Below are 22,922 nucleotides of genomic sequence, written 5' to 3' on the forward strand. Positions count from 1 at the left end.
TCCGAATGTTTATAAACGTACCACTGCTGGACTCTCTTAAGAACGTTCCCCCCTCTCCCCCCCAAGCCCTCGCAGAGTTCCCTGCTGCCCCGCGTTCAGTGCGCGGTGACGGCTGGCAGCGGGGAGCTCCGTTCCGAGCCGCCCGCCCTGACGCCGCTCCGCAGCAGCGCGGAGTTCGGCCGCGGCTCCGACCCCGCAGCCCCGGCACCGGGCGGACGTTCCTCCGCTCCCCCGGCACCCACGGCTGGGCGTTGTTCGCTCGTTGCTCGGGGTGACACCCGGGGGTCCCAACGGCAGCGCCGGCGGCTCGGCCCCGCCTCGCTTTCCCCATTTTACGGGGCCGAGGCCGAACGCCGCTCCGTTTGCGGCGGGGGGCGTCGGGCGCCGCTCCGCATCCCGCGGCTGCGATCCCCGCGTTGGTGCCCCCGCGTCCCCACGGCCGACGTCCCCCATCGTGTTTTCGCCTCCCCCCCCCCCCCCCCCCCCTCGTGGCCGCGCCCCCCATCGCAGCTCCGCGGCTCCGCGGCCCGGCCGTTGCCCCCGCCCCCGCCGCTCCCATCCCGGCCCTTTCTGGGCCGCCTCCAACTTCCCCGGCCGGGGTGCGGCGCGGCGGGGCTGCGGACGTTTTTGCTCTGCGCTCCGTTCTCTGCTCCGCTCCGCTGCGCGGGGCCGCGGCGGATGGCGGCGGGGGTGCGGGGCCGGGAGGCGGCGGCGGCGGCGGAGCTCCCCCGACGGTCAGAGCCCGGCCCGGAGCGGGGAGCGGGCGGCGGAGCGGCGCGGCCCGGAGGGAGCGGAGCGCGGAGGCGGCGGTGAGTGCCGGGATGGGGAGGGTTGGGGGCTGCGCGCGTCCCCGTGTCCTCCTCCCCCCATCCCCCTCCCCCCGGCCCCGCATCTGCCGCGCAGGTGCCGGCCCGCTGCCGCCATCCCCTGGGGCCGCGTTTCCCGTGGCCCCCCCGGCACCGACCCCCAAGGAGAGACCCCCACTTCCTCCCCCCCCCGTATCCCCCAGCAAAGAGCTCCCCCATCAGAGCGGCCCCCCAGTAACCCCTCCACCGGTAACCCACCCCCCCGGACACATCAGAGCTCCCCACGGGCATGGGTCCCCAAAACGTTGGGGCTGAGGTGTGCCCCCCCACCCCCAGGCCGGGGGTTCAGCAGTTTCCCAATGGGGAAAGGCAGGTGGGAACCCCTGCCAGTGCAGCATCCCCACCAGGGACCCCCATGGGGTGAGCCAGGGGGGGCTCCCCTCACAGCCACCCCCCAGCCCCGCAGATGACACTGGGCAGCTCCAGAGGGGGGGGCACCGCTGAGTCCTTAAGCCCAGCTCAGGAGATGGGGGGCGACACGGGGTGCAAAGGATGGGGGATGCTGGTGGCAGCGGTGACATCCCAGGGTCTGGGGGGGACACGTGGCGCGGGGTCCCCTGTAACGCTGCCTTCCCCCCCATCCTCTGCAGCTCACCATGGCCGACCAGAGCAACATCCAGTCGGCGGCCTCCAAGAGCATCCGCCCCTTCCGCTCGAGCGAGGAATACCTGGAGGCCATGAAGGAGGACCTGGCCGAGTGGTTCAACGCGCTCTACGACCTGGACATGGCGGCTGACACCTTCCTGGAGGCGCTGGCCACGGGCTGCGACCTCTGCCAGCACGCCAACAACGTCAACCGTGTGGCCTTGGAGTTCCAGCAGCGGCACCCCGAGGCGGCCGCCCGCATCCCCCGCAACGAGGTCACCTTCCAGGCCAGGAACGTGGCGCCCGGCTCCTTCGTCGCCAGAGATAACGTCTCCAACTTCATCCGCTGGTGCCGGCAGGATCTGGGCATTCAGGATGTCCTCATGTTCGAGACCAACGACTTGGTGCTGAAGAAGAATGAGAAAAACGTCATCCTCTGCCTGCTGGAGGTGGCCAGGAGGGGCTCCAAGTTCGGCATGCTGGCCCCCATGCTGATCCAGATGGAGGAGGAAATCGAGGAGGAGCTGCGGGACCAAACGTGTGGGGTGCTGGGGGCGCCCAGGGGCAGCCAGGCCCTGCGCCCCACGTCGCCCGCGTACCCCGGGCAGGCACAGCGCGTCTCCCTGTGCGACCTGAGGAACCTGGATGAGCTGGTGAGGGGCGCCGCGGGGCTCTGGGGGGTCGAGGGGCTCCACGTCTGCCCCGCGGGGAGGGAGGGCCTCTGCGCGCCCAACGGGGAGCTGTAGGAGCAGCAGGGGCCGCTCTATCCATCCTACGCGGTCTTTATGGCCAACGGGGAGCACTGTTGCCCATGGGAGGTCCTCTCCATCCACCCGACCCGCATCTCTGTGGTCTGTGGGAGGTTTTCTCCAGCCACCCAACCAGGCTCTCTCCGGCCTGTGGGATGTCTTCTCTATCCACTCAACTGTGCTCTCTGTGGTTCGTGGGAGGTCCTGGACAGCCTGGCTGGGCTCCGTGCCTTCCAGACGTCATGGGAGGGTTATTTTGGAGCCGTAATCACAGGGAAGATGTGGGTATCACCACCTCCTCCTCCTCCCAGGGATGGGGGTGACACGGCTGCCGCCCCACACTGCCCTCCATGATGATCAGCAGAGGGATGCTGTTCCCTCCAGACCAGCCGCTCAGCTGGGATTAACGCCGGGCTGGGCGCAGGATCCAGCCCATGCACCGGGCAGATGCCAGATTAACGGGGCTGGGGAGGGGTGGGAGGCTCTGCCCTGCTCTGATCCCCTAATCCCAAAGCCTTTTTTAATTGAAACCCAGTACCTCACTAAGCCTGGCAGCGTGCAGCTCGGAGGGGGACGTTGGGGAACGTGCATCCCACCTGCCCCGCTCCCCACAGCTGGGTGCTGCCAACCCGGAGTGCATTTTTCCGGGCTGCGTAATGCCTCTCCATGGGCTTTTATGGGCAGTGTTGGAGCCGGGGAGGAGCCTGGATCTGGCCTGGTTGCATCGGGGGACGCGGGGTCCCCAGGGCTGGCGGCACACGTCCCTGTGTCCCTGTCACTGTGGCAGGCTTGGGCCCACAGCTCCCACTGGCCGTACACCCCGTGCCTCGGTTTCCCCACAGTTGAGGGGTTGGGGGCAATCAGATCTGGAATGATGAACAGAAAAGAGGAAGAAAAAAAGAAAAAAAAAAAGGGGGAAATGCTAAAAGAAACGCTCAGCCGGTGAAGGCAGCGATTGGAGTTGCAGGTGCTGTGGGCGCCGTCACAGCAGCCATCAATGGGGTGGGTTCATGCCAATGCCGAGCCCCAGCTTGACCCCAGAGAGGAGGGGCTGTTCCTGGGGGTCCCTGGCCCCACACCCCCCCCCGAGCCGCTCTGTGCCCGCGCTGCACCACACGCTGTGCCACAGCAGCAGCCAAAGCAGGATGCGGCCGCGTCCCCACATCCCCCCGCTGCCTAATCCCTGACGTCAGCCCGCTGCTGCTGCCGCTTCCAGCCCCGTGCACCTCGGTGACTTAACCCTTTTCTGTGCCTAACTGGGGGGGGGGGCTGTGTGGTCCCTTCCCTGTGGCAACGTGGTGCCGCTGCCCCGTGGGGGTTTCCTTCCTGAGGGGATCCCAGCCGTGCAGTGGGTGCCTGGGGGGCTGCGGTGTCCGCAATCTGGGGTCCCTGGGAGGCTTTGGAGAGTGGAGCTGTGCTGGATGAACTGAGCTGTGTCCACTTGGTTTGGGAACCCACGTGAAAACTGATCCCAGGTCCACGTCTGAGCAGGCAGGACGAAAATCAGAGCTTCTAAAATCCATTTTTATGGCTCCTTCCACTGCCTGGCCGTGGGAAGAGCCCAGGGCCCCTCTCCCAGGGAGGCTCTGCGGGCTCTGCTCCCAGCGCAGCACCACTGACTGAGCTCTCATCTCTGCCCGCAGGTGCGGGAGATCCTGGGCTGCTGTACGTGCCCAGCCCAGTTCCCCATGGTCAAAATCTCAGAGGGTAAATACAAAGTGGGAGACTCCAACGCGCTGATCTTTGTTCGAGTAAGAGCCGCCGCGTCCCCGTCCCACTCCTTTCTCTGGGGGGTTGCTGGGGGGGCCTGGGGACACGGTGCTGGGGGCCCCACGTGGGGCTGAGCTGGGGCCGGGTTTGGTGCTGCGCCGCTCGGTGCCCCGGCCTGACCCTGCGGGGTGGGACAGGATTTATCACGTCGGGAAGCGGAACAGGGAGCTGCGTCCTGGCACGGCCCTGCAGATAGCAGCACTGCTCATGGTCAGCCCCGCAGTTCCCAAGGATTCAGGCAGTGGAACCAACCCTCGTCCCAGACATAGTGGGAAACCCTTTAACCTACCCAAATTCACACTAAATTTATTCCCCACAAAATTAATCCTTCCCTTCCCTTCTCCTGAACCCCTCCGCAGCCCATCAGCTTGGGGCGGGCAAACAGAACCTGCTTGTTTTGGCTGGGGGTGGGGAGCAGTGTGACTGGAGCAGTGTGACTGGTGCCGTGCTCTCCCCAGGTGCTGAGGAGCCACGTCATGGTGCGTGTCGGCGGTGGCTGGGACACACTGGAACATTACCTGGACAAGCACGACCCGTGCCGCTGCTCCTCCCTGTGTGAGTGACCCCCGCTGTCTGTCTGCCCCCAGCATGTTTCACCACTCCCATATTTCCAGGGCTCCTTTCCTGTTGGGTTGGGATGGGCAGCTCAGGGCACAGATGTGACTGGAATGAGAAAAGAGCGAGAAAATGTTTGTTTTAACTGCCGGCAGACCCACATGCAGCACGAGGGGTGGGAAGGGCCCCTCACTGACCCCATGCCGTTCCCTTCTCTCACAGCTCACCGCCTGCCCCCCGCCCGCACCCTGGCCTTCTCCCCACCAAAACCCGCCGTCAGCAGTGCCAGCCCCACACCCCACGCCCCCAGCCCCAGCACCCCACGCCGTGCTGACGTGACCAGCCTTGGGGACAAGCGGCCAGCAGGCTGGGGGGACGTCAACTATGGCAGGACAGAGCGAGGCAGCACCCCGAAGTCTGCGCCTGGAGCTGTCCTGCCCCCCCGGGCCCCCGCCAGCCCATCCAGGAGCCCCGCCAGCGCACTCAGGTAGGGCTCAGTGTCTGTGGGTGCTGTGGGGTGGGGGTCCTGCTGTCACCCCCTCCCCAGCCTGTGCTGTGACGCACAGTGGAGCCATTGAGTCAGCCGGGACAGGGGGGGCACAGGGCAGGCCTGGCCGTGACACAGGGCCTGGCACAGCGGGACAGGATGGGGACGGCCCACTGCTATGGCAACGCTTCCCAAACTGACCGCTGCTGCGTGGCGGGGGAAGGAAGCCAGGCTGGGGCGGGCTGGGCTGGGAAACCTGGCAGCTGGGAACGCCTCAGCCCCACAGCATGGCCTCAGCCCCACAGCATGGTCACAGCCCTATAGGAGGACTTCAGCCCCACAGCATGACCTCAGCCCTATTGCAGGACCTCAGCCTCACAGCAGGCCTCAGCCCTACAGCAGGCCTCAACCCCACAGCAGGCCTCAGCCCTCAAAGACAGCCCCTCTCCACAGCAGGCCTGGGCTTCACAGCAGCACCTCAGAACCATGCAGGCCTTGGCCCCACATCACCCCCCGCACCCCCTTAAGGCCTCCCCTCTTTCCCCCCCCACAGCCCCAGCTCCGCCCCGCTGCTTCCCGCCCTGCTGGTGCGCATGCGCACTGCTTCCCGCCCAGCTGCCGCGCAGGCGCAGTGCTGCCCTCTTGCGGCCGCGCGGCGTGCGTGCAGGGGCTGCGGCGGGGGGTGCGCTGAGTGCGGGGTGGGGGTGCGGTGGCAATGCAAGGGGCGTACAGAGGGATGCTCTCACAGGCTGAGCCCTGTGAGCACACAGGGGGATGCAAGAAGTCAGGGGGAAGGCAGTAGGGCGCACAGTTGGGTGCTCCTCGGGGCGTACAATGGGACATGCAATGGGATGTGCAATGGGTTGTGCAGTGGGACGTGCAGCAGGTGCATGCAGTTGCCCTGCCCTGCCCCTCTCTCTCCCCGCTCCAGGCCCCGTGACTCCACCCGCACCCGCCGTCACTCCGGGGACAGCGACTCCTCATCAGCCTCATCGGTGGGACCCCCGCGGGGTCACCGCCCTCCGCCCGCTGCCTGCCTCTCTCCGCGCCGCCCGCCGCCGGGACGCAGCCGCTCCGGTGACCGCAGCCCCCTCCCCCTGCGCACCGCCGTCGCTCCGGGCAGCGGGGAGGAGCGCGGCCGGCCGCGTGTCGCAAACGGGCCGGGGCTGCCACGTGCCCGCAGCCAGGGCCGGCCCGGTGCTGACGCCGTGCTGCTGATCCGACGCGGGCGCGACGGGCAGCACTCGTGGACACGTGCTGACAGCGCGCCCCGCGCGGCGATGCGGCCCTCCGGCCCTCGGCGCTCCTCTCTGCCCGGGGACGGGGCTGAGGACAGGGATGGGGACGCCTTCCAAGAGGAGCTGGAAGAGCTGGCGAGGAGGCTGCGGGCGCCGCTGTGTCTGGAACCCGGGCAGGAACAGCAGCTGCTGGGGCGGCTGGAGGAAGAATTTTTGGCCAACACGCGGCTGATGGAGCTGGGGGACGGTGAGCCCTCGCCCCCCGCCCGCCCCACGCACGGGACGTTGGAGCCTGGCAGCGGGGCGGCCGCCGACTCGGCTTACTGCTCCTCCTCGTCCTCTTCATCCTCCCTCAACGTGCTCAGCAACAAGCACGGCTGTCTGCCCGAGGACGGCCGTCGCAACGGGGGTCCCCCGGCCGCCCCCCACCCGCAGGAGCGCTGTGGCCGCCCCTCCAGTTCTTCGGATGAGAGCAGCTGCGTGCCGGCCTCCGGTGCTGAGTCTGACCCTGAGTGGGTGCCAGCAGTGGAAGATGAGGGGATGGAGACCGCGGTCGTGCCGGGGATCCCCGTATCCCCCGCCCTGCGGCCCTGCGCCCGGCCTCGGCTGGACGCGCAGCCCGGCAGGAAGCCCACCCGCATCCCTGCACCCCGGCCCCCCGCCGGCCCCCCGCCCTGGAGGGCGCTGCACAGCGTCCTGGCCTCGCTGCTGGAGCCTGGGAGGGCACCGCGGGAGGAGGAGGGGCTGCAGGAGGACGCCTGGCCGTGAGAAGGACAAGGTGGTGGCTGCGGCCCCCGGAGTGGGATGTGCGGGCACTGGGGCACGGTGGGAATGGATGCTGTCACGGCGGCGCTGGAGGGGGCTGACGAACCTGGGTGTGATCGCAGTGCTGACAGGAGCTGTGTCACGGCGTTGGGAACGGGTCTGGGAGCAGCCAGCTCTGCTCAGCTCCTCTGCTCTTCAACCTTCTTCCTTCTGCTCCGTCCTGCTCCCCTTGCCTTCCATCCCTCCCTCTCTCCCCACCTGGAGACATGCAGCTCATCACCATGACCCGTACCCAGGGGACGTCCCCTCTTCCCCTGCAGCATCTCCCCCAGCACAGGCTGCCCTCCAGCTCCCAGAGCCAGTAAAGCCCAAGGAAGGAGCTGAGCCTCCCTGCTGTCATCTGTCCAGAGGTCTGTCCGTAGAGCTGCAGGTGCTGGGGATGGGGCTGCACTCTTGGCTTCCTGTGAAGCATCCCTGGCAGGGTGATGCCCACGGCTCAGGGCTGCCTGGGAGCACTTCCCCCCTTTGTCCTTTCCTGAGTCCTTCCCAGCACAGTGGTATCAGGGAAGTTCTTCACAGAGAGCGGTGAGGTGCTGGAACAGCTGTCCAGAGAGGCTGTGGATGCTCCATCCCTGGAGGTTTTCAAGGCCAGGTTGGATGGAGCCCGGGGCAGCCTGCTCTGGTATTAGGTGTGGAGGTTGGTGGCCCTGCCTGTGGCAGGGGGTTGGAACCTGATGATCCTTGGGGTCCCTTCCAACCCATTCTGTGATGTATTGTAATATATATAAGCTGAAGGTCTTCTGTTCCAAAGATGTGTGGCTGGGGTGGAGGTATCCCATCACACATCTGACATCATGAATAAAGAATGCCTGCTCGCTAACACTGCATTAAATGAGTTTATTCCCAACTTTGGGATGACAGGAGAAAGCCACAGAGACGTGGCCACCTCCACCCCAAAGCCTGCACTCTCCTTTGGCACAAGGACATGCAGCCAGCTCTCAGTGAACTTCAGCTCCTTGCCTGCAGAGCTGCTTCCAGCTGGTTCTGGGATTTCCACCTTTCCTCTTCATCCTCACCCCACTCTTTTCCCCCCAGATCCACCCCAGGCACAGCCCCAAGCAGTCCCTGGTCACTTACCTCAGCAATAACAAGGACACAGCCCCGAGGAAGCTCACAGCATCATCCTTCCTCCCAGCCCACCCCTGACCCCCAGACACAACGCCGGCTGTGTGGGCAAATGTCACCTTTATTCCAGGCTGGCTTAAAACAAGTGAACATAGAATATATTTATATTTTATATATTTATAAGGTATTTCACGACAGGGTCTGAAAACCTGAACCGGACGTTTCTATTGAGGAGTGATGGATGGCTTTATTTTGGGGCAGGGTGGACAATGTATGTCACCACCAGGACAGGGGAAAGGGCCCCTCCAGGTAAGAAGGGGGACAGGAGGGAGCTGCTCTGGGGCCTTGGGGTCCGTGCTGGTACCCCCCTGCAACCACAGGGAGCCCTGCAGGGGAGGGAAAAAGCCCTTTTTGTACAGCACACATGGGTAAATAATTGAATCTGAGGTCTTGAGAGCATCGGGAGTACCACCCACGTGGGGAGACCTTCATCATGACCCACCCCAAGCTCTCAGGCCCCCAACCAGCCCCTATCAGGCTCTGAGCCAGCCCAAGGAGGGGACCCCCAGCACAAGAAGTGTTGGATCCAGATCCTCCCCGGGGCGGGGGGGGACAGAAGGAAGCAGAGCTGGGGAGGGAACAGAGGGCACAGCTGGGCTCCCTCCAGGAACAGCCAACAGGGAGGACAGGGCACAGTTCACCTAGGGGCTGGAATGTGGGGCAGGGGGCTGGGACACCCCCATCCTCTTCCTCCACCCTCTTGGGAAGCGACCGCTCCGTGCTCAGGGTAGAAAGAGAGGGAACATGCAGGCAGCTCCTGCCCCACCATCAGTTCTTCAGGATGGCATCGTAGGCCTGGTACACATACTGGGAGACCTCGGGAGCCCGGCATTTTAGTGACAGCTGGGGAAGAGAGGAGACACAGCCGTGTGAGGGCTGCACTGTGCAGCCATGCCCCATCATCACACACACCTGCAGGGCACACCTGAAGGCTCAACACACCCATGGGAAGACATCAAGCTGCTCCCAATGCCCTCCCCAGCCCCACAGCAACATTCACGTGCAGGGAAGCAGGCACGCATCTTGGCTCACGCTTTCACCTTTTTCTCTGCCTGTGGCTCCCCTGGGCATTGCCCCAAAGACATCTCCTAACCCTGCCTTCATTCCAGAGTTGTTTTTAATGTCTCAATGCTCTCAGCTCCTAGAGTTGCAGGGCAAAGCTGAGCACGTATGCACAGGACAAGGACCTGCAGCTACACTCATCCAAAGCAGACCCACAGTAGGGCAGGACTGATGGAAATGGTCAGACCCTGCCAGACCGTCAGGGAAGGGAAAAGCAGCCAGGTACAGCCCAAAAAGCAAGGGTAGAAACCATTCTGCTAACCTCCAAATCCTGCAACAGCGGGGCAGGCAGCAGTGGGCAGGCGGGTAGCAAGGGAGACACAGAGAGATGAGTCAGCACCAGAACTCATCCCAACCATCCCAAAGAGAAAGGCTGTGAGGAGGGGGGGAAGGGAACAAAGCCCCAGCACCGTGAGCTATTTGGAGGGAGACTGGGTAGCCAGGACCTTGTAGCTTCCTTCAGCAACATTGCTAGGGTGGCTGCCTCCCTGCTGCTGCAACCCCACGGAGGGCACGCCGAGGGACACAGGGTGACACTGAGCAGGGGGCAGCAGGGGCCGGGCCGTACCGTGAAGCTGGGGTTGCTGGGCTGGATGCGGAGCTCCGCCAACACCCAGATGCCATTGGTGAGCTTCAGAGACTGGTAGAGCATGTCCTGGCCCTCCACGTTCCTCTTGGCGATGGTGAAGATGTTGCTGCCTTGGAGCTTGTTGCTGACAGCATCTGGGTGGGCAGAGGAAGAGCTCAGCACCATTTCCTGCTGGACCCAGCCCTGCCTCCACCCCATTTTCCCCGTCACATCTCTTGGAGGGCCGTGTTTCTACAACCAGAGCAGAACGTTCCTGCCTAGAGACAGGGAGGCTTTGGGGAAAGGACAGGAGGACCCAGACCTGTGGGGATGAGGCTGGGGCTTCCCAGTCCTAGCTCAGCCCAGCACTGCCTGAATACAGGCAACAAACCACCTCACTTGGAGGCACGCAGTCCCTAAGTTGCTGTGACTGTCTCTGTTACCACACAGCAGGAATAAGGGCAGCTCCCAGCTCCCCACAGCAGGACGAAGGTGACCACCAAGTCCAACTCTAAGGAACGTGTCTTACCAAGAGCCCTTGTGAAGGGTTTGGACTCACCTGCATTGAGGGAACAGTCCTTGATCTGGAATTGGGCCTCGTTTTCATTGGGAATGTCCTTCCAGGTGGCGAGGAACATCTGCCGCTCTGCAGCCAGAACAAAGCAAGGCACTGAAGTAACAGCAGGATCCAAGCCCTTCAAATCCCAATGCAGGGCCGTGCTCTGGTGGGGCTGGGCATTGAGACACCATCGCAGCATCCCTCCAGCAGCCACCCAAGATCTGTCTCACTCAGCTGCTCACTTTTGGAGTCAGCAAGGTCAGCTGCCTTAGTGAAGAGGCTGGGAAGTGCCAGGGACTGGACAGCAAGAGCTCCCGAAGGACCAAGAGGGCAGAACGTGGCTCAAGTCACCCTGGGTATCACACTGTGGTGATGCTGACATGCATGCTCCAAACTCCCATGGGTTTCTCACTGCCCACGGCTCCCAGCTCCAACCCCAGGGCTAAGAATGCGTTTGGGAGGATTTTAGCGAATGGGATGGCACCCACGCTCCAACTCACCCATCTTCCCATCCTCCACGAAGAGGATGTGCAGAGGGTAGAGGGTGCTGAAGTAGAAGACATCAATGTTGTTCTTCACCGCAACCTGGGATGGAAGGAAGGACATTGGGATGTCAGCACACAGAGGGGAAACCTGCGGGTCCCACTGTGAGCCCCCCTGGAAAGCGTGGGTGCTCTCACCTGCAGGTTGTTGAGGGGATCCATCTTCATGACAGAGCCCACCGTGTTCAGTGGGAGGGAGATCTCCACCGACTGGTTGGGGGCAAGGGGTGCGTGCACCTGGAGAGGGGCAGCTGGGGCCAGGCCAAAGCTGGGGGGACACACGGCACTGGGTGAGGGCTGCTATCCCACTGTCATCCTTATCCCCACCCACCAGCTCTGGGACCTCCAGGAACTGCCTCATCTACCTGCACCATCATTTCCTCCAGACACGAAAGAGTCCAAACTCATTCCTGCCCACGCTGGGGCAAGCAGAGGCATCCCCCAAGTCTGCCACCTTTCTCCTCCAGATCTCCACTCATTTTTAGCGTTTGTGTACCACCTCATTTAGGAGCACCTCCTTTTTTGTGCTCCTCTGCATTCACTGGGACAAACAAGAAGCCATCCACGCCTGGGGAGGCGGTCATGCCCCAGGAAACAGCCTCCTCAGTCAACTTCTCAGAGGCTTTGGGTTGATGTCCATCACCATCGGAGCCATCAGGGAGAGAAGGATCATCACGTGAGGCTGTTCTGTTCCCCGGCAGATGCCACCACAACCCTGCCCACCCACCCTTCCCTGAGCCGAGGAGGCGACACCCAGCATTCTCACCAGCCAGCGCTACCACAGCTCAGGAGACGCCTCACCTGTTGCGGTTGAACTGGATTGCAAAGTCAGACATGACCTGCAGGGCCTTGTTGGTCAACACCAGGTCCATAGAGATGGCGCCCACCTGCCGGCTGAAGGTGCCAGAGATCTCCAACCCCTTGGCTTTCATGGCAGGGAGCCAAACCTGGGCAGAGACACGACATCCACAGAGGTTAACCCAAACCGAACACCTTGGTGCCTGCTGCTCTCGGCCCAAGGCAGCAGCAGCACGCCACCGGAGCGCTGCCGTCCCACTCACCGTCTTGGGTGCCACGTAGGACCCCGACAGAGCGCCCACTCCCCCGGTGAGGTCGAAGAGGTCCCCCAGGCCACTGCCAAGAGGTGCTCCCATACCAGCTGGTGCTGCGGGGCCGGGCGCTGTGAAGCCACTGCCACCCATCTGCAGGGACAAGGGAGCGTCAGGCTCACAGTGGCAAGGAGGAGTGGAGAAGAGGAAGAGGAGGAGGAAGAGGCAAAGGGTGCAAGGGCACTCACAGCAGGACTGCCTCCCACATCGCTGCGCAGCTGCAAGAGACAGAGACTGCTGTTGGTGCAAAGGATGCATCCAAAAAGGGCTTGGGGTCACCTCCTGAGCACAGAGGGGACAGGTGCTCCTTCACATGGGTGTGTGGTTTAGCGGTGGGGCTCAGGAGATGCAGTTCTGGTTGGGTTGGGTGTTTGAGGGTCTATTCCAACTGTGGAGATTCTATTTCTAGCTGAGCGGGGCTGAGCTCAAACCTCAGCTGAGCTCCCTACACACACCAGGAACAAGAGAGGTGAAGGCTGAGTAGTTTTGGGGCTGGCTGGCTATCACAAGAGAGACAGGGGGTCCGTGAAGGTGGACACGGGCACTGCAAGGGCTAGGGGCTAAGAAAAAGATCCATACCCCTTCCGACTCGTCCCCCATCTCCAAGCAGAAGCAGGCAAGGCAGAGAGAAGAGCCAGGCACATGCAGAGAGAAGCCAGGAGAGAAGAGACAAAAACAGAGAGAGAAAAGAAAGGCAGGAGGGAACAGGTTAGTCCCACCACATCTCCTCTTCCTCTCCCCACAGGTTTGGGCACCCTGGGGTTAGCAGGGCAGGTCCCCAAGTCATGCAGCTGCCTGGGGTTGGGGAGGGAGTCAGAAGAGGAACCCCTCGCCCCTCTCCCCCAGCAGCACAGCAGGTCCATAGGACACCCACAGCAGAAAGGCTGCATGGAACTCGCATGCAGGAATGGAGCTCTGCTCCAGCCATCTGACACGGATGAGCTTAATTAGCACCCCTCTGATCACAAGCTAGAGCAGGAACAGATTAGCCCAGATGTCCCCAGGCAGAAAGCTCCAAGCAGGAGCCCGCCCACCCACATCCAAACCCCAGCAAGGCAACCCACCAGGCTATCCAGGCCTCCTCCCAGGAGGTCCACAGCTCCCATCTGCACGGAGGAGGCGGCCAGGGGAGGCCCACTGACTGGGGGTCCCAGGTCCAGGTTCAGCAGGTCACCCAGCAGGTCGCCCTGTGCGGGGATGACGGCCGGCTGCTGCTCCGCTGCCTGCCCAGCTGAGGGGGCTGCCTCGGGGCTCTCGGCACTCTCACTCCTGGGGCAAAGGAGAAGGGACAGGCATGAGATGCTGGAAGATTCCTGGTAAGCCAGTGGCTCGTGGACTCCCCACAGCTGAGGGGCACTCAGCTGCAGTTTGCAATGAGACATCCCATTCCAATAGGACTCCTCCTCAATGCATTTCTGTCAGTTTCACCTTCTGCTTACACCCGAGATCTCCAGCCCTGGCAGCACAGCACGGAGCTCATACTGCTCCTGCTTGGAGATGCTCCTACAGGGCACCATCCCCTCCATTCACAGGGTCATGCTGTGACCACAGCAGTCAGTTCAGCTCCACATCCATCCCCATTGCATGCACCCTGTTCTGGATGGCCCAGAACCCCATCCCTACAGCAGGCAACAAGGAAAGGACACTCACGAGCCCGTTCGTGGGGGCAAGCTCTTGTGCACAACCCCTCTGCTCCCCTCCACGAAGGCGCTGGGCGGCTTGTGATAGACAGAGGCCAACGTCCCAATGTAGCAGATGAGCTCATCCAGCAGCGTGGGCTCAATCAGGTCTGTCTCTTCCGAAATAAGTGGCTTCTCTGCCAGCACCACCTCCTTGGCAGCCACAGGATCAGTGGACAGCAGGCGCCAGTAGATGTAGCCACGGTCCCGCAGGTCAGGGTTGTCAGAGTCCTTTGGGAAGCAGGGGGTAAGCAGCAAAGCCATGGGGCAGGGAAGCTGTAGAGCATCCCACAGCCACAACCACCTTGGCCCCATTTAAGTCTTGCTGTGGTATAAGAGTAAGTTACAGGTGTGCTGCATCCCATGACAACAGTTGGACTCAATGGCTTTGGAAGCCTTCCCCAAGCTAAATAACTGTGCTCTGCTACACTGACACCACTGGCTTTCACGAGGAAGCAGCACATCCTACAGGACGTGGTGTGCTCTAACAGCAAACTTCCCCACATTTAAGCTATCATCCACCTCCTGTGGATGGGCACTGTGTCATCACGACCTGCCACTGCTCAGGAAGGCTCAGCATGGTTGGAGGGACACTTTGCTGGGCACAGAGCTGTCACCCACCTGAGTGGCCAGGCTCAGCACCTGCTGCACCAGCTCCTGGGTCTCGGTGGGCTTCTTCAGGAAAAGCTTCACGATGGCCGTCAGCAGCTGCAGCTGGACCTGTGGGCACCAGAGTGAGACACACAAAGGAAGAACATGAGTGCTCTCTGCAGACAGTGCTGGGATGGGATTTGGCACAGCAGGTGCAAGGAAATTTTGCACAGCTGGTGGGTGATACCACCATCCCCAGCTAAAGGGCAGCCTAAAGCAGCTGGGGCTGAGCCCAGGACTTTTCCAGTTCCAAAAGGCTGATCCTGCGCCAGCACACGTGAGCAGCTGACCCCTTCCAGCCTTGAGAAAAGGAAGGTGCTGGGGTGGCATTTCACAGAGGATGCTTTGCATCCAGGAGGATGCTTTGTTCCAGGATCTCGCAGCAGCGGCTGCTCTGGGACACCAGCACGACCGCCAGCCCCGCATCCACACTGCCCACCCCCTGCACCTGGGTGCTCTCATCGTGGAAGCCCTCCAGGAAGCTCTCCAGCAGCTCATCAGCGTTGTCGATGCGCTCGGCGTACTCGCCCACGATCCAGATCATGGCAGCCCGTGCCTCGGGCTCATCCAGGGAGTCCAGGTTCTCACACAGGGTGGCAATGACACTCTCATACCTGTCAGAATGAGGACACGTCACCAAAAAGCTCTGCTCTCTAAAATCACCCCATCACCCTTAGCAGGACTGCTGCTGCTCCCAGAAAGTTCCTGTTTTCCTAATGGAAGACTTCAAGCAAGCAAAGGGGAGCATAAACAATGCATCACCACCTAAAGATGGTTCTGTTTGACCCTTGGGAAGTTCACAAAGCAAACACTGAAACAGGCACGCTTGGTTGCACCCGAGCTGCTCTCAGCACAGTTGTGCTTTCAGCACATGTGAGGATTTTTAATTATCTGTGCTGAGAGAATTTGGGTAACTGGAGGAAAGATGGGAGGATTTACATAAATCTCTCTTTTCAGAATGACTTTAACAGAAACCAAGCCAAGGATAGAACACACCACTACTTCAAATCTAGACTCAAAGGACGCTGGATACAGCACAGGGCTGTTTGCTGAGCAAAACACACTTTTCATTTGCACTGTGACACCGGCCATGCCAGCCTCCCTCGTCTGCTCTCCATCCTTCCTCCATCCCCAAATAGCTGTGCAGATTTCTAGTTTACTAATTGCTATCACGACTCCACCTCTATTCCAGACACCCAAGTCCATGCCTGCCAGCACAGGGAGCACAGCAGGCAGCCCAGCACTGCCCCCTCCCCACATACTTGTTGGGGTACTTGCGGAAGATGTCCTTGATGACGACGATAGCCTCCTGCACCACATAGTTGACCTTGGTCTGGATGAGGTCCAGCAGGGTGCTGACACAGCGCTCTGCTGATTGCTGTTGGAGAGGCTCGGTCAGCGATGCCTTCACACCCCCATCCAACAACATCACACCCCCCTCACGCTCCCCTAACCCAACCCAGAGCACAGGGATGGAGCACGCTCCCTGTGGCCAATGGAACAGCCCTGGTCCGTTCCTATCTCCTGGGAGATCAGCCCCGAGATGCAACAGCCTCCAGCTGATCCATCACAGGCTGCAGAGCAATGTATCCTTAACAATGGCCACCAGCAGAACACTAAGCGAGTGGGGGTGGCACAACAGGGCTGTCCTGTCCCTCCCCACACCAGTCTCACCTCCACCTTGATGGCACAGCGGCCGATGGCTCGGACTGCCTTCCTCACAAAGTCCACGTCCACCTCTGTGGCATATTCCTTCAGCTCGGCCAGGACCTGCCGTGGGGACAAGGTGGTGAGCACTTGGTGGCCAGGTGAGACACCAGCCCACTGATCTGCCCAACACAACACCCCAGATCCCAGCTGGCTGCCAAACCATGGCCAGACCTGGCAGCCACAGCTCTGGTGGTACTGAAGCATGGGGAAGGCAAGCAGGAAGCACTGACAGGGACAGCCAAGCCCCCTGTGCCCACCCAGACCCCAACCTGTGCAATGTTGGCCTGGGAAGCCAGGCGGATCATGATGTCCAACTTCTCCAGCTTGACATAGATGGGGTCATTGTACTTGACAAAGAACACCTTCATCTCGTGCTTCAGGATTTCAGGTCTGGGGGACAAGGAGAGGCAGCAGTTAAGAGACCTGGCCAAGGCAAGCAGAGCTTGCATTTACTCCTTGGCCATAAGCAGAAGAAGGTTTTGGGGCTGCTCAGTTCTCAGGAGTCCAGGATGCTGTGATCTCCCTCCACCTAGGAACTCTGGCCCTTGATTCCCTTTTCCTGACACACAGGGAACACAGACCAACCTTGCCACAAACAAAGACCAGATGCATGGCAACAGGGCGTGCTGGCCTTGGCAAGGTTGGATTGAACAACCTGAGGAAGCAGGGAAGCCAGCCCAAAGCCCAGGGCCAAACTGGACCTTCCTCACCAGAACAGCCTCTAAGCTGGGGAGGGGACAGGCCAGGCCCCCAAGGAGCCAACCTGCTTTCCACATTCCTGCTCACAGGGACATTAATTACTTTCCACTTCTCCCAGAAGTTGCTGCTATTTTTAATAGGCAATAACAGTGATGCCAGTGGGGCAATGGATCAGCTGATTGCAGCTCTCCAGCTGGCCCTCGCTGCCCTGCACACAAACGAGGGGCCTCAGGCACCTCCTGCCCTCCAACAGTAGCAATAGATCAGCCAAAGGACAGGAGGACTTTCGGGACTTGCCTGTCTGATAAGGACAACTACAAAGAAACAAGCCATTCTCATGAAAATCCCTCGTTAGGCTAAGATGATGAATCCAGCACCTCAGCTTTTAGTCCTTCCATCCCTCACTCCCCAAAATAAGCAATAAATTCAGTGAATCCCATCACCTCAGCTGATGCTCTGTGCCCAGCCCTCGGATTTCAGTGACGAAAAAGATGGATTGTGTCAGCAAAGCCTGGACACTATTCCAGCCATCAGAAGGCCCAGCACATTGGGACACGGTGCCTGCAGGCAGGAGGACACCCACCTCTTCTGCACGATGAGGTTGATGTTGCGCAGAGCCACGTACTGCAGCTCAGGCTCAGCAGACAGCAGGGTGACGAGTGGTGGGGCCAGCTTCTTCAGCAGCGTCCCGTAGTAATCCAGGTCCTTGGACAGCATCTCCATGAACTTCATCAGCACCTTCACTGCTGAGAGCACCACTGCAGAGTTGGCGTGGGACAGCCGGGGTGTCACCCGCTCACAGATGCTGCAGGGGTTGAGGGCAAAGGGAAAGGAAACAGTCAGAGGCAGGCATCCTGCTTAGCACACCAAAAACGAGGTGTCAGCAGAGTTCATGGCAAAGCAGGTTTAAGATTTCTCCCAAGAGGTGCACAGCTGGCTCTTCAAGGCTCCTGATAATGGTTATTTCCCAGCAAAGCCCTGTCTGCAGTGGGATCTCCCTAGTGCCCAGCCTGCTCTCCCTTGAAGCACATAAGATCATGCTTGGAAAAGTCTGTTCCTTGCGCCAGTGTGGGGACAGCGCTCACAGAGAGACTGCGAGTCCCCAGGAACAGTGCTATGCTGATGTCAGCTGCTCCTCCCCCAGCAGCAGGAAGCCAAGGGTGGGGAACAGCACAGAGGGAAGCGTGAAGGCACTTCTTGGAGGAGAACAGGCAGCAGCAGCCCCGACCAGCCATCACCCTGCTGCCCCTGCGCCCTGTCCCAGCTCCCTCACCTCTGGGCCTCCCGGTCATCTTTGGGCATGTAGTTGGCCAGGCAGTCCAGGATGAAGATCTGCCCCCACTCGGTGCACTCGTTCAGGGCTGTGAGCAGCTTGTTGATGGACTGGGGGTTGAGGTCCAGCAGGTTACTGCTCGGGTGCGACTCGGCGATCTCCGACAGCGCTGCTACTGCGTTAGCCACCACCTGCCAGAGGGGAGGGGACACGTGTGAAGGGACAGCAAGCACGACGGGATGGCGGTCGTGGCTCTGGAGGAAAGCTGCTGCAAACGGATGAGATGCATCCTCAGCGTGGGGCCCTCGCTCTGACATCTGGGCACCAGCTTCTCCTCCCCACCAGCTGATGTGCAGATGAACTATCATCACGCATCCCCACCACCCACACTGTGACTCTTCCTCTGTCGCTGCTCAGCAATTTGGGTGGGCAAATCCTACAGCCCTGTCCTCCTCCTGTCCCTCCCTGCAGTCACCCTCAGCAGGAAAACAACAGAGGACCACCATCATCACATCACTCCAAGTTGGCGTGAGAAGCCAGACACGCAGCATCGCAGCATTCCCAGCCAGCAACTCCTGTTTGATGCCTTTCCTGCTCCCCATAGGGTACAGAAGCTAATAACAAATGGGAATTAATGAAATCTCACATCTAAGAGGAGCCAGGAGACAGTTATTGGACATGAGAAGCAACCCTGGGGACAGCTGCCTACAAAAGTGGTCTGACAAGTACCAAAAAGCATCAAGAAATGAAGAGGATCGTGGGAGCAAAGATACAGGGATGCAGAAATGAGCGAGGACATCTGCTGCACCAGACAGGGAAAGCAAGGTCTGATCACCATGGGATTGGAGTCCGAGATGAGGTCCTTGAGGGTGTCCAGGAAGCCCTGGTCCTCCACCAGCTGGGCGTTGATGTCATGGAGCTTGGCCACGCAGACGGCCGCCGTTTTGCGCACATACGGGTCCTCATCCTTCAGGCACTTGCGCAGGGGCTCACAGAGGTACTCTGTTATCTTGTCCACACGGATGCAGCCCATGGTCCTCACAGCCAGGGCACGGATCAGCGGGTTGGGGTCCTCACAGTCCTGCGTGGCCACAGAGGACAGTGAGAGCTCCAGCCCTTCCAGCCACGGCCACCAGCGGCAGCTTCAGGACCTCGACTTTCCTTTGGGTTCCTGAAGCCCTGAGGTTTTAACACTCAGCTCTCGAGTGGAGCGAGTGCTTCCCATGGAAGGAGTTCAGCCTCATTCCATTATCTGGAGTGCGCTGAATTCTAACGCTGCTGGCTCCTGCTCCAAATACACCCCAGAACCAGGCGTGTGCCCGGCTTGCACCAGGGACACAAGCCACCCAGCAGCCCACAGAACAGCCACCCAGCCTGGGGAACACACCCATCACTATTATTGCTGTTGTTTTTGTCTTAAAAACACCAAAACTTCCAGGAAAGCCTTTCCACAAAAGGATTTGGTGGCCCCGTGGCTTCCAACAAACACACTCCCCAGCTCCTGATCACAAGATCGCATTCTCTGCAGCAAGCATCTCCAACACGGGAGCCACCACCACCAAAAAACATTTTCCTCCTGCACTACGGGGCAATTTTGCTCTCTTATCCCATGCAAGGGGAGCCCTGATTTGTTGAGGGAGGGCTTTTTGGTGACGGGGGGCCGGAATGCTGCCTCACAGCCCTTTTCCCCCACCTTCACAAAGGTGTTGACAGCCATGATGGCCATGTCAGGCTGGCTCTTGGCGTAGTTCATCAGGTAGAGGTAGACCAGCTTCTTCAGCTCCAGGTTGTCCGTCTGCATGCAGTTCACCACATCCGGGAAGAGAGCGCTGCAATGTGAAGCACCACAGATCTCAGGGCAAGCAACTGGGACTGGAGCATTAACACAGACATGATGCCATGCTGCCATGTGTCCCTTCTGTCCTGGGAGAGCCACTGAAGCCCATTTAGCCTGGCCTTGAGCACCTCTCGGAACAGGGCACCATAGAGAGCCAAGGTCTCACCACCTTCTGAGTACAGAATTTCCACCCAACCTAAGTTCCCTCTCTCTTAGTTTAAAACCATTCCCACTTTTATCACTATTGGTGTAAAAAGTCACTCTCTCGTTCTTTCATGAGCTGCCTTTAAGCACTGAAAGCTGAAATGAGGTCTTCTTGGAGCCTTCTCTTCCCCAGACCAAGCTGGCAACCTAAAAGGTATTTCCCATCCCAGATGACTCCACAACCCTGCTGTGTGATTCTAAAACTAGCCTGTGCTTGCAAGCTCACATCCAGGCCTAAGGAGCCTGGTTTTGCTGTGTCTGAAGCACAGCCCCTGAGCAAAAGCAGCTTTGTGAGCTTGCGAGGCACAGACCTAAGGGAGAAGAAGAGCTGCCAGGGTGATTTTTTCCTTCCTGAGCCTGCACTGCAGTCTGTGGGACAGGAGGATGCACACACCTGACGTCCTTGCCAACAGTCATGGAGGCGATCACCTTCTTCACCGCCTCCTTCTTCTTCTCCTTCTTGTCACTGTTCAGCTCTGCCTTCAGCTCAAAGATCTCCCCTGCAGGAAAGGCACGGGGTCAGCAAAGAGATCCTAAGCAGGTCCACAGCGGACCGGGGGCTGCCGAGTACCCCTCCCCATTCAGCCCGGGTGGAAGATCTCCACTCACAGGCCCACACAGCTGCTAGAAAAGACCCACAGCGATCACCAAACCCACACGGCACCGCCCGACCCCGACCCCCCCGTGTGTGTGAGCCCCCCCAACCCCCGGGGCAGCACCTCCCCCGGACCCCCACCCAGCGCCGTGCCCCGCCGCAGCCCCCCCTCACCCTTCTTGGTGGTGGTGAAATACTTGGAGTCCGTCATGGTGCCGCCGCGTTCCCTGCCAGGAGATGCAGCGGAACCAATCACCAAACGTCAGCATTTTGCCCCCCCAGATCCCTCGGTTCCTCACCGCCCCCCACCGCAGATCCCCGTTGGGGGCCGAGGCCGGGCAGAACCCGTGGCGATACCCGCGGTAGAAGCGCGGATAGGCCCCCAGACAGCCGCGCACAGCGCCGGTTCCGATGGCGGAACTCGGCTCCCCGCTCCCCGCTCCCGGCCCCCGCCGCCCCCCTGCCCGTACCGGCCCGCCGCGCCGCCCGCTGCCCCTGGCCCCAGCGGAAGTGAGGAGTGAGCACTTCCGGGGCGGGGATTTGGGGAGAGGGTGGGGTGTGTGGGCGGGGCTTAGAGAAGGGGGCGGGGCCAAGTGAGGGAATGGAGCGCGAACAGCGCATGGGGGCACGGGGATGGGGGCATGGGAGTGGGGATAGGGGGCATGGGGATGGTGGTATGGGATAGGGGTATGGGGATGGGGACATGGGATGGGGGTATGGAATGGGGGCATGGGGATGGGGGCATGGGGTGGGGCTTGCAGATACGGAGTAATATTGGGACTGGGGACTCAGGAGGGGTGTAGTGTGGGAGAAGGGACAGGAGATGGGAAATGGCCGGAGGACAGGGGATGGGGACACGAAGTGGGGTAAAGGAAGGAATGTGGATGGGAAAAGGGTGTGGGGGTGGGAGATGGGATAGCTGTTGGGAATGGGGGGATAAGGAGTGGGGTTAGGATAGGGGAGTGGGGATAGGAATGGGACAGGGGGCATGGGATGGCGAAAGGGGAAATGGGGGATGGGGTAGGACAGGGGATGGGGGCAGGGGATAGGATAGGATATGGGGACAGATGGGACAGGAGTGGGGAAATGGGGTATGAGCAGGAGATAGGGATGGGATGGGGGAGGCAGAGGGTGGGGAGAGGGTTCAGGGGTAGGAGAGCCACTGGGACAAGAGAAGGGACCGGACTGGGAAAGGGCACAGGACAGGAGATGGGGACAAAGCACAGGGACATGGGATAGGACAGGAAAGGGACACGGGTTGAAACAAGGGCAGGGAGTGGCAACAGGAGATGGGGAGTCTATGTGGGGGAGATGGGGTGGGGCAGAGCTTGGCGACAGCAGAGGGGAAAAGGCAGAGGGCAGGGGGACGTGGATGGGGGACGTGGGACAGAGAGACGCGATGCCGGAGTGCAGGAGCACACGCTGTGTCATCCTTCTGAATCCACTGCCCCCGTGTCCCCAGCAGCACTGGGGCCACATCACAGCCCTTCGGCGCAGTGACGGCTGCGTGGCCACTCCAGAGCGGCCCCGCGGATTTGGCTGCGCTGCAGGGCTGCATCCCACTGCTGCCCGGCACTGCAGCAGCTCCGTGCGCCAACGCTCCAACCCTCGCCACCACGCAGTGTGGGGGGAAAAAAAAAAAAAACGGAAAAAAAAGTGATGAGTCGGGAGGATGGGATGCGCAGGACAGCGGGCTGTCAAGGTCAGCACAGGGGGACCCCGCATCCCAGCGTGCAGCAGAGCGGGATGTCATTCAGCGTCCCAGAGCGCAATGGGGCTGCGGCCCCTCCACCAGCCCACCTCCAGGGACCCCCCGGCAGGGTGCTGATTGGCTGGGATGCTGCTGCGCTGATTGGCCAGCTGGCCATGAGACGCAGAGATGGGGTGATCGGAGAGTGCTGATTGGCCGAGGGGACGGCGAGGCACCAGATCGAGCGGTCCGTGGGTGCTGGTGGAGTGGGCGCCCCGTGGGTTCTGCCTGCTGGGGTCCAAGCGTGTGTTCTGGCTGGGTGCCCACGCAGGGTGGCACCGGGTGCACATGGATGCCAGCACTGGTGCTCTGTACGGGTGCAGACATTGGGCACCCCATGAGTGCAGATGTTAGGTGCTCTTTGGGTACAGATCTCAGGTAGTTCAGGCAGCGGGTGCTGGCGTTAGGTGCATGTGGATGCCAACGCTGGGTGCTCCACGGGTGCTGACATTGGGTGCTCCGTGAATGCAGATATTGGGTGCTC

General features: G+C 61.0%; 2 protein-coding genes and 1 non-coding gene across 3 annotated transcripts; 1 reads left to right on the forward strand and 2 right to left on the reverse strand.

Annotated features, from left to right (window-relative positions):
* Nucleotides 1-784: 784 nt before the first annotated feature.
* On the forward strand, nt 785-7,394 carry GAS2L1 (growth arrest specific 2 like 1). The gene is made up of 6 exons (XM_042828893.1): nt 785-809; nt 1,457-2,104; nt 3,844-3,951; nt 4,429-4,525; nt 4,748-5,012; nt 5,944-7,394. The coding sequence occupies exons 2-6, from the start codon at nt 1,463-1,465 to the stop codon at nt 7,016-7,018; spliced, it is 2,187 nt and encodes a 728-aa protein (XP_042684827.1). The 5' UTR covers nt 785-809; nt 1,457-1,462; the 3' UTR covers nt 7,019-7,394.
* An 849-nt stretch (nt 7,395-8,243) lies between these two features.
* AP1B1 (adaptor related protein complex 1 subunit beta 1) lies at nt 8,244-21,188 on the reverse strand. The gene is made up of 21 exons (XM_042829152.1): nt 21,159-21,188; nt 20,863-20,915; nt 20,488-20,593; nt 19,746-19,881; nt 18,888-19,133; nt 18,053-18,243; nt 17,363-17,584; nt 16,350-16,470; nt 16,045-16,140; nt 15,633-15,748; nt 14,819-14,984; nt 14,341-14,439; nt 13,691-13,950; nt 13,105-13,309; nt 11,993-12,133; nt 11,733-11,878; nt 11,070-11,199; nt 10,890-10,974; nt 10,390-10,476; nt 9,831-9,985; nt 8,244-9,043 (listed from the first exon to the last, which is right to left on the reverse strand). Exons 2-21 carry the CDS (start codon nt 20,897-20,899, stop codon nt 8,969-8,971), a joined length of 2,820 nt encoding a protein of 939 aa, XP_042685086.1. The 5' UTR covers nt 20,900-20,915; nt 21,159-21,188; the 3' UTR covers nt 8,244-8,968.
* LOC122165905 lies at nt 11,520-11,624 on the reverse strand. The gene has a single exon (XR_006170622.1). It is a non-coding gene; the product is annotated as a small nucleolar RNA SNORD125 (small nucleolar RNA).
* Nucleotides 21,189-22,922: the final 1,734 nt, after the last annotated feature.

The sequence above is a fragment of the Centrocercus urophasianus genome, unplaced genomic scaffold, assembly GCF_019232065.1.
Source record: "Centrocercus urophasianus isolate 14NV4802_14NV808 unplaced genomic scaffold, USGS_Curo_1.0 seq_30, whole genome shotgun sequence".
NCBI lineage: Eukaryota > Metazoa > Chordata > Aves > Galliformes > Phasianidae > Centrocercus > Centrocercus urophasianus.

What these genes read in the sequence shown, in the direction of transcription:
- GAS2L1 (XM_042828893.1), top strand. Translation starts at nt 1,463, where the DNA reads ATGGCCGACCAGAGCAACATCCAGTCGGCGGCCTCCAAGAGCATCCGC. An exon ending in TGAGGAACCTGGATGAGCTG is followed by an intron (nt 2,105 to 3,843) that starts GTGAGGGGCGCC and finishes CTCTGCCCGCAG; the next exon opens with GTGCGGGAGATCCTGGGCTG. An exon ending in ACGCGCTGATCTTTGTTCGA is followed by an intron (nt 3,952 to 4,428) that starts GTAAGAGCCGCC and finishes TGCTCTCCCCAG; the next exon opens with GTGCTGAGGAGCCACGTCAT.
- AP1B1 (XM_042829152.1), bottom strand. Translation starts at nt 20,899, where the DNA reads ATGACGGACTCCAAGTATTTCACCACCACCAAGAAGG. An exon ending in TTTCACCACCACCAAGAAGG is followed by an intron (nt 20,594 to 20,862) that starts GTGAGGGGGGGC and finishes CCTTTCCTGCAG; the next exon opens with GGGAGATCTTTGAGCTGAAG. An exon ending in ATCCAGTTCAACCGCAACAG is followed by an intron (nt 11,200 to 11,732) that starts GTGAGGCGTCTC and finishes GTGTCCCCCCAG; the next exon opens with CTTTGGCCTGGCCCCAGCTG.